The sequence below is a fragment of the Glycine soja genome, chromosome 15 (assembly GCF_004193775.1).
Source record: "Glycine soja cultivar W05 chromosome 15, ASM419377v2, whole genome shotgun sequence".
Classification (NCBI taxonomy): Eukaryota; Viridiplantae; Streptophyta; class Magnoliopsida; order Fabales; family Fabaceae; genus Glycine; species Glycine soja.
In genome coordinates this window covers 23848164-23858195 of record NC_041016.1, presented here as the reverse complement: position 1 = coordinate 23858195, position 10032 = coordinate 23848164, and the positions used below count along the sequence as shown (strand labels likewise).

The window sequence follows — 10032 nt, the reverse complement described above, 5'->3', positions numbered from 1 at the left end:
TTACAAGTCATTTCTTATTTTCACCCATTAGACCAATCTTTGGTTATATTCTGTACAGTTACATGAATCAATAGAAAGAGAACTATTCTTTTATAAATTTACAGATAACAAAACATGTCTTTATGCAATACCAAATGATGCAGATAAACATGCAACAGACAATGTCTATTCAATTTGATGTCAACTACTTCACCACATTACAATCTCTTCTTGAACACAGCATTATCCAATAAATTTCCATTTCATTAGGTTTTAAAATAAACATCACTATATCAACACATTCATTTCTTTGCATGTAAACTACCTCAATTGCAACATGTAACAAAGTAATAACCAACCTAATTATCAACTAAAATTTCAAACACAAGCTTCTAAAAAATAGTCTGCAACTGCAATTTTGGTTGCAAAGTCAAGAATCACACATAAAAAAACAAAAGAGTGGCCTACAAAAAAAACTCTATTTTCGTTGAATAATACATACTTGAATTTTGGCTTCCCACCATTCATCACTAGTTGCAATGGTTTTCTTCTCCCCATCCCAGCCAAGACCTGTGTCCTTCCCAACAAGCTTAGCCCATAATTTTTGTTCCTTTTTCAAAGAATCCCACCTATTTCTGAATTGTTTATATTCATATCTCAAATTTGTTGCCTTATTTAACTTTTCTGCAATATTTGTCCAACCAAGCTTAGTGAAGTGGTTGTGAGGTTTATTTCCAGCATTCACCTCTTCTATGCATACTTTCAACATAATCTCAATATTTTTATCACACCATTATGCTTTCTTTCTTTTCACAGGAACTTGATTGAGAGACATTTCACAAGCTTAATGAAACAAACAAAAGCATAACCCTAATCCATAACAATTCAAAATTTAATGAGAAGAAAAAGAAATTAATGAAGACTTGGTTAACCTGTGATGCTAACAAAGGAAGAAGAAGAGATGACGAATGATGATCGGAAGAGATGACCAAGGATGATCGAAAAGGTGACCAAGGAGATCGAAAGCACCAGAGAAAAATTCGCACAGCATGTTGTGAGGAACAAGAGAGAGAAATTTTTAGGGTTTAGAAAATGAGGAGGGCATGCTTCGTCATTTTGAAATTTTTTGAGGACATAATTGTCCAAGTATTATTTAGGGAACAGATTCCCAAAAAGAAAATTTGAGAAGCTGGAAATCTGAGCTTCAAAACAAGATCTCCTGAGAGCTTTTACTTTTGTAAAAGCTAAAAAAAATTAATAACCAAATACTCTTAAAAAATAAAAAAGATCTTTTTTCTAGTAGATAAGATAATAAAAGATCTTTTGGGCTGCACCCAAACAGGCCCTATATCTAAGAGGTTTTCATGTAGCAAGAGAGTGTTGTGTTTTTAAAGTGTATTAATCATAATTGGAGGGGAATGCATATACATTCTATTTCTGTGTGTACACAAGCACTTCTTGAGGTGAGTTTGTTTTCAAAAGGGGAATTGTGTTTTTTGTTTAATTTATCTGTTGCTGATCATGAGAGGCATGAGTTCTGGATTTTGGGTGTGATCAATGGTCATGTCAAATTCGTTTATTACAACTTGTGCTACAATAGAAGGATTTCAATAATATTATTTTCTTACAAAAAAATAAATGATAACTATTATTTAAAATAATTAAACAGTATACTTTTTATAATTGATTAAAAATAATTGTTGTTATAATTTATTACATATACTTATAATTATCGCTTAATTAAAAATTGTAGTTTTACTCTTTACTTCTTATAAAGAGTATAGGATATGTATATAATGATCAAAATCTTGAAAATTTAAATGCCTTAAATATCTTTTAAGCCCTACAATTTAACGTTTTTTATTTTTCTAATTATCTTTTTTTGGTTGTAATTCTTGTTTATTTTATTTTATTGTTTATAAAGCAATTTAGATAGTATTTTTTTATTATTTAAAGTATTATCTAAATTATTTTAAGAATGAAAAGAAAAACAAACATAATTTACAAGACTAAAACAAAAAAAATGTAATAATGAAAAATAAAAAAATACTAAATTAGAAAGATTAAAATATATTTAAATTATTCAGAAAAAAGGTATTTAAATCAATTTAATTTTTACAATTTTTATCTATAATTTTAAATTAGAAATTGTAGTTTTTAATTAACCAGTGTACTCTTTTTTTTTCCTTAAAGGCAAAAGTGGATAACATTAAAAACAGGCCAGATTTTAACATAAGATGTGACAGAAATCTAGAACATTTATACTCTTTGCCTATACTTTTTTTTATTAAATATTATTCATGTGTTCTGTATATATATTTGAGAAGAATTAACATGTTAGATGATTATGTTACACTTAATTTGTTTGGATATAAGATAAAACTGTAGGAAATATATGAAAAGGCGATTTTAAGTGAAAAGAATTTTTAAGTGAAAAGGCTATTTCTTTGGATTGGTAGAATTAAAAAAAAAGTTGATTTATTTTCTATTGTTTAGTTATATTAAAAAATGAGAGAAAGAAATAAGATTTAAAATAAAAAATATTATTTTACCCTTTAAAAAAAGTCTTGTAACAATGGAAAAAACTAAAATAGCATCTCCCGCTCCCACTTATAAAAGAAGATATTGCATCTTCCTCTTCACAATATTTAGTATACACCTAAAATTTGAGTTAATTAGACATTAATTCTTAAATATATTACATATCTTTTTTTTTTTTAAAAAAAGGATAATATATAAAGTAAAAATAATCATGTTGTGTTAGTGAAGACAAATGTAAACCATAAGAGAAATAATTTCACACTAGATCTCCACATTACAAAACCTTTTTTTATAATTATTATTATTATTATTATTATTATTAATAAGGGAAGAGAGTCGTGCCTCTTTAAATTTTTTAAATAATAAAAGAATAGAAATTAAATACAGTTAATAAAAAATAAAAAAATAAAAAATCAATAATATAAAAGTAGTAAAAAATTAATGTAAGTCAGAAAAAAAATTAAATTTAAGAAATATTTTAAGTATAAAATTTTCCAATAAAATAGGTATACCAAATGAGATAATTCTCATTAATAATGTTATATATTATTATTATTATTACTATTATTATTATTATTTGCCAAAATTATAAGTCAGTTATCTAATATATTAGTGGATAATAATTACTCAACCATCTATACCACTAGATAACCTCCTATAGTTCTATTCCACTAACGCAAACAGAGAGATTCTATCATTATAAATACAAAGATACAATACAGGCAAAAATATTGACTACTTACCATTACTTTTTTCATTCACTCGTTGACTTGAGCATGAGAGTGATTATGCAAGTACCACCCTCACTTGTCGGAGGAGCTCAACATATCAATTAAGAGATAAGATCACTAGTGGAGATTAGTCTAGAGAACACTTCAGAATCTAGTAAGAACATTTATCTTAGACCACAAACTCTAGATTTTTGCTTATTGACTAAAAATGAAATTTACAAAAGTTTAGGATACAAATATATTAAATCCAAAATTCATTTATGATCCAACAAATATACATGCATTACGTGGTAGAAACAACACTGGTTTCGATTTCTCATGGTATATATAAAGGTTGATTTGCTTAAAGCTTCTTAATTTATTTTCCTATATATTTTGATTCCAATATTTTTTTTTTTGGTTTCATTTTAGTCCGCGATATTATTATTTCAATTTCTATAAAATTATATATTTTTTTTTATAAAAATCTCTCTTAAATAAATTCCTGTTATTTAGGGAACATTGGCTTGATTTTTAATCTCTATTAGTTACATTATCAATACAATAGGACTAAAAACTTGCACACTCTGCAGATTGCATCTCAGTTGGGGGCTCTGGTTTGCCAATTGAATCGGAAGCTGTGAATAGTTGAGGTACCAAATCTTTGTAGAAGACTTGTAGATTCATTTTACTGGTTTTAGGCTTTTAGCTGGGAGCTGAATCTCGATTACATTGCCCCTTACAAAGCAATAGTTATTTTCCACTATAATTATGTGTTAAATGAATTTCTTGGTGTATGAGATTACTGGAGCATATCCTTGGGGTGCATAATGCCTTTGAGAATGCATTGAATAGGTCATGGTTTTCCAATGCTTTTGGACAATAAGGATATTTTCTGTTAATGCAGCGCTGAATCTGCTAAATTATCTCGAAAGCAAAGAAGGAAGCATCAATGTTGCATTTAACAAATCCTTCTGGAGGTGGACACCAGTGATTTGGAAGGATGAGTTGCTGTGATTGGTTTATGGCATCATTCAGACTTTTAGCTTTGGACCAATCTTGGTAGAAGAGATCTCCATGATGGACCACCGAAGCATCAGGAACTGATTTTGACTCCCCTAAGTTGCTATTTTTTAGCCACCAGACTCCAGAGAAACATAGCAGATCTCTCTTTTAATATGGTCCCCGAAGTTTGCATCTGCAAATCCTTAAGATTTATCCAATAGCAGGAGAATTTTCTGCTTTAAGATTTATCTGGCTCCAGCAGCCTAAATTCATAGGGCACGAGATAAGAATATGGACGGTTGTTTCCACATTAGAATTACAAAGTGGACTAATAATGGAACAATCTACACCTCTACTTCACAGATTAACTTTTAATTATAATTAAGAGACCAATTATATAATTAAACCAACCTTTAAAATAACACTTGATGTCTTTCTTCGTATTAGTTATCCCACTTGATTCTTGTGTGTGAAATCCTCAAAATATATATACATATATATATAGACAAAAGTCTTTAATCCCATCTCCTAAAGTTCTCAAATTAATAGTTACATCATCATACATGTCTTTCTAAAATCACTATCACATTTCTTTTCCAAAATCTTCCACAACACTTCTCTTAACACAATCATTTTTTTCCCAGATCAATAAAAATCATATGTAAATGAAGAAAATAAAATCCTCGCGTGAGCTTCAAGGACTTCTTCAAGATGAATTATATAAATCTGATCTTTCTAAAGTTAAAAAGCACTGTGGCTTAGCACTGTCAGGAAAGAGGATTAGTAGAAGATACATGTTTTCTTTCACCGTAGAAATTACATGATGGCAACTTTAGCTATTCTCATTATGTATATTTACATCATTGTTCTGACTCTAAGTCACTATTTTCGAAGTCTTTCACTATAACAATCTCCGTATTTTCGTTTTGTCGTCTCACTTTGGCATCCACGTGATCTTTTGGAAGCACATTACAGTCGATGGTGTGCCATACTGGTCTCTCCTCTTGAAATAATCTGCAGAAACATTATAGCATAAAACTCCCATGAGTGGTGACTGGTGAGACAAAAACTTCCAAGAAAGATGGAAAGAGAGAGAGGACTTACGGGTGCTTGCATAGCTGCGGACATTGCACTGTAAGTGCATACTTGCAAGTGGAAATCTCTGTGATTGAACTAATCATTGCTCTCGGTTCAGAGCATACAAACCTCACCTATTTTAAAAATATGACATCAGTATGATGAGGGAAGGAAGAAAAAGACCCAGATGTCTGCAATTTTTCATACCTCGGTCTCTCGTGGCTTATTTGTAAGATCACATACGGTGCCATTAGTATATTGATGAGCATGATACCTGAACAAACATAATATAATTAAGTACTTGTTTTTATAACATTAAATATAATGTGAAACCAATTTCTCCATGTTAACCCCATCCTCACACTTGTGAAACATTCATTCATGGAAGGTACCTTTGAGATGCATCTTTTGACCGGGGATCCTTCAATGTAGAAATGTCGGACAGATTTTCGTTAAATGCAGCTGTAGCCTCCGGATCATACACTCCCAAGACAAACTCCTGGACAACCTGTGACAGAAAAATTTAAACTGATTATCATACGTGAATATATGATTTTACAAGTTTCTAATAATAATATAATAAAACGAATCCATGATTGTACAAATGAAACTGCTGAAAAGCAGTTCAATATAATTAAAAAAATAAAAATATAGGTGTTCTGAATGTAGAATTTATATGAATGACTGACTTCTACTATCAATAATCACGACATGGATGGTACCAAGGAATTTGGATCCTCTCCTTTAACTCAGTAACAAGTGCCCAATTATGATGAAAGGCATACAAATTTTATTATGGAGTGACCAACCTTGATTATGTTGGGGTCCACCAATTTCCGACAAGTGCACTATATATCTCTCATATAAGTCATAAACTCATAATACAACTGTCTCCCATTAGTTTGTAAAATGATAGCATCAAAATCCCAGTAAGTGGTAACAAGATTGAATCTAGTCTGTACAGAAAACGTGATAGGCTCCATTGTGAATGTGTATAGTAGGAGAGGAAATAGAGGGGCAATTGGAGTAGTGAAGGGATTAAATGGGCTTAAGAAACCAAGGCTATTGGTGTATGAAAGAAGGAAGAGAAAGGTGTAACAGAATGGACAGGCAGCAAAAGGAGAATGGAGGGGGGTGAATGAATCCTGGAAGGGGGGAGAAAATTATTGAAGCAGAAATGTAGAATAGTGGTTACACTGAGGGAGGAGAGGGTCCAATCTCAGTAAGGGATGTTATCTTTTATTTTGTTCTGCCATTTTCATTTAGTATGGGAGCCTAGCTCCATCCATTTTCATTCTCGTTTCTTCTTATTTTTCCCAGCAAGCATTGTAACAGGGGACACTTCCTCAGATTTCATTGAAATCTAACATCAAAATTGTCTTCAATTTCTGGTTACTATCAATTTGATGCTCAACTCAAGGAAATGTGAAGATAATATTGTTATTCAAACTGAATATACTAACCCAACACCCAAAAAGAAGAAGCCAAGTTATAATGAGAGGATGGAGCAAAGAAAAGTTTAAGCAAAGACCATGAAGAGTCAAAACTAAATGCAATCAAGGGGATACCTTATCATCCTCCAGATGTAGTTGCCTCAACTTCTTTTGATAGCAAAATTCATATGACCACCAACCTTCTTGCTGCAAATTCAAACAGCTAATGTAAGAAAATGATATACAATAATAGATGTCATTTATTTAAAAAAGACTCCTAAAAAACCAAACACTCAGACCATAAACTTCATGACTAATAATTAATATATCATCATTTGAAATAATTCAAATACTAACTCTGAGAAAACATGGACCCCTTAATACTTCTAGCAGTTCATCTGGTGTCTTCTGCTTAATCCTTTTCTCAGTTTCCACAATCATGCTGCTAATATTGTGTTGGATAACAGGCTTTCCACTTTTTTCCTTTTCCACTTTAGGTAAGTAACATATATATTTCTGTCCAGTTTTATCCGGCATGACTATAGATTCCTGATCATCATCCTGTAAATGAAGCATCAAAAGTTCTTATGAGAAGGTGATGGGATAACACACAGAGATTGACACATATATATCCAGAGGTTAAGAAGGGAACTTATAAGGTCCAGTGTGACCATTAGAGGGAGCTGTCAGTCTATGGGTCTGATTGTACCAGATTGTTATAGAATTGATTTTGAAAGTACTGAGATTGAAATAACCAGTTTTGAAATAATTTATGTAAAGAAAATAAACATATTTGGAAAAGGTATATCAAAAGTGAGTTTAGACTTTAGAAGAATTATTGTTCGGATGGTAAAGTAGAACCACTTTTGAACTGTAAATATAGATAAGATTTAAAAACTTTTGTGGGTTCAAAACTCGGAATCAATTCTATTCACCTTGAAAGCTAAAATTATTCCCTTCTCTCAAAATCAACTTTGCTGATAATAGCCTTTGGAGAACCACACCACAAAAGTTAGCCGTTGTAGTTGGAAAACTCAAGACCCTATTATCACAACAATACTAGAATCCCCCCATACCTTGAAATTATATCCTAGCTTTTGCTCACAATAAAATTCATTTTCTCCACCTCCAAAATTAACCAAACACAATTCACTATTGCTGAATTTGCGTTAAAACATGCAGGATATTAGATTAATCTATCAAACTGAACGAGATACTCTTATTTTCAATCTCTCTGATATCATCAAAATAACACCTCCGTTAAATTTGTACAGCTGTAGCAGTTTAGATTCAGAACCAGCATTAGTAAAATACACAGTAAACATATTTGAATCACGTACACACATTCAATTTGAAAACAAATTGTAAATAAAAAGAAATAAATTTGAATGTCCAAGAGACACAATACTTATCTTTGGATCATAGCACAAACTCAATGAAAATCTTTACTCCTTTCTAAAACTTAGGATAAGCATTTTATAGAACATTCAACACTCACTTAAATTACAACTAAAACCACCGAACATAAGATCGTATCCATAAGAAATGGCACAACAACAACAACAACAATTATTGTTATTATAAACACATCAAAAAGCTTACAGGGTGAAAAGGGGAATCTTCGGGATGAAATTCGATCTTGTATTTGGGTTCGCGAGAGCGGCCACCACCGCCACCACCGAAAATGCTACCTGTTTATATAACAACGAACAAAATTAAATTAAATCAATTGAAAAACATAATACAAATAAAATTTTGAATTTCGAATTTATAACACTTGATGTGAAGAATTGAAACTGAAACCCTAAGAAAGAAGAGAGAAGGAAATGGTGAAGACCGATATGAGCAGGAAAGATTTGTTCGGTGGCATAGCTGAAAGAGAAGAGAACGAAGAACAGAAACAGCGCCCTCATCGTCTCGTTAAACCTCACAACGACGCAAACCCACTTCCGAGTTCCGACGACGGCTCCTTATCGTTGAACGCTTACAACTTCGAACCGAGATCGCACACCGAATGTCACAGCTTCCACGTCTATGCACCAATCAACCATTGCCACATCACACAAGGGCCTTTTTCCACATTAGATTGGACTGAGACACAATTCAAATAGGGAATTGGATCCTATCCAATCATAAATAATTGGAGAGGGTTACTTTGTGCACCAGCATTTTGTTTTTTGCACCCAACACGTAGGATGAAATGACAGAAATGCCTTTCATTCTAATAATATAAATAAAGTTACAGTTTTGTCCATATAGCTCTTCTTCTTGTTCCTGTTCCTACGGCCACTACGCGCATTCGTCTTCTTCTTATTCTTACGGCCTTCTTCTTCTTCTTCTTGTTCATACCGTCAACGCTGACCCATTCATCTTCTTCTTCCTTTTCCTATGGCCTTCTTCTTCTGCTTCTTGTTCATCTTCCTCTTCCTATGGCGCTTCTTCTTCCTTTCACCGTTCGTGATCATGTTTGTTCCTTGCAGTTCTTTTTCTTCCTCCGCTTCCCGTACCGTTGTGATTCTTCTTCTTCATCTCCAACAAAAAAATGCATTTTTTTTGAAAAATCCCATACGGATCATCCGTATGATTCATATGGATTGTCGTTCATACGGATTGCTAATTCGTATGAATCATACGGATCGACAATCCGTATGTGTCATACGGATTGACAATCCGTATGACTAATACGGATTATTGATTCGTATAGATTTTTTTTTGTTTTTTTGTTGAATAATTTTTTTTCAATTTTTCTTCTTCTAAATTTGTTTTTTTTTTTTGGAAATTTTTTCTTTGTCAATTATTATTTAAATTATTTCGTAGTGTAATGTTGTTTGTAATGTTAGTGAAATTTTATAATTTTTTCTAATTTATATGTTATGTTAAGTATTGATTTTATTTATAAAAAATATATTATTTATTATTAAGATTAGATTAGATTGCTAAAATTAAGATTAGATTGGTGAAACAATTAATTTTCAATATTGTCATATTATATTTGTCTAACTTTTAAAAAAAATCAAAACAAATATTTAAAAGATATTGAATTTGTTACTTATGAAAATATTGAAATCACAATTAAAAATAATTTAAATTTTTTAGTTACAATAAATATTTAAACGAAAATTTTCAATAATTAAAATATGTTATAAAAATATTGAAACATAATTTTTAAGTGTACAATAAACTGTTAGTTATAAAAATTATGAAACCAAAATTTAAAATTTAAAATATGATAAGATTTTTAGTTTAAGATAATGATTGAAATCAAATTTAAAAATATATTTGATTTA

At 31.0% G+C, this 10032-nt stretch overlaps 1 protein-coding gene across 1 annotated transcript; it reads right to left on the bottom strand.

The window, feature by feature from the left end:
- Nucleotides 1-4897: 4897 nt before the first annotated feature.
- Nucleotides 4898-8818, bottom strand: LOC114386330 (protein OS-9 homolog). Its single transcript, XM_028346310.1, has 8 exons — nucleotides 8583-8818; nucleotides 8348-8436; nucleotides 7103-7306; nucleotides 6881-6952; nucleotides 5705-5820; nucleotides 5520-5586; nucleotides 5340-5446; nucleotides 4898-5249 (listed from the first exon to the last, which is right to left on the bottom strand). The coding sequence occupies exons 1-8, from the start codon at nucleotides 8656-8658 to the stop codon at nucleotides 5096-5098; spliced, it is 885 nt and encodes a 294-aa protein (XP_028202111.1). The 5' UTR covers nucleotides 8659-8818; the 3' UTR covers nucleotides 4898-5095.
- Between the last annotated feature and the right edge of the window lie 1214 nt (nucleotides 8819-10032).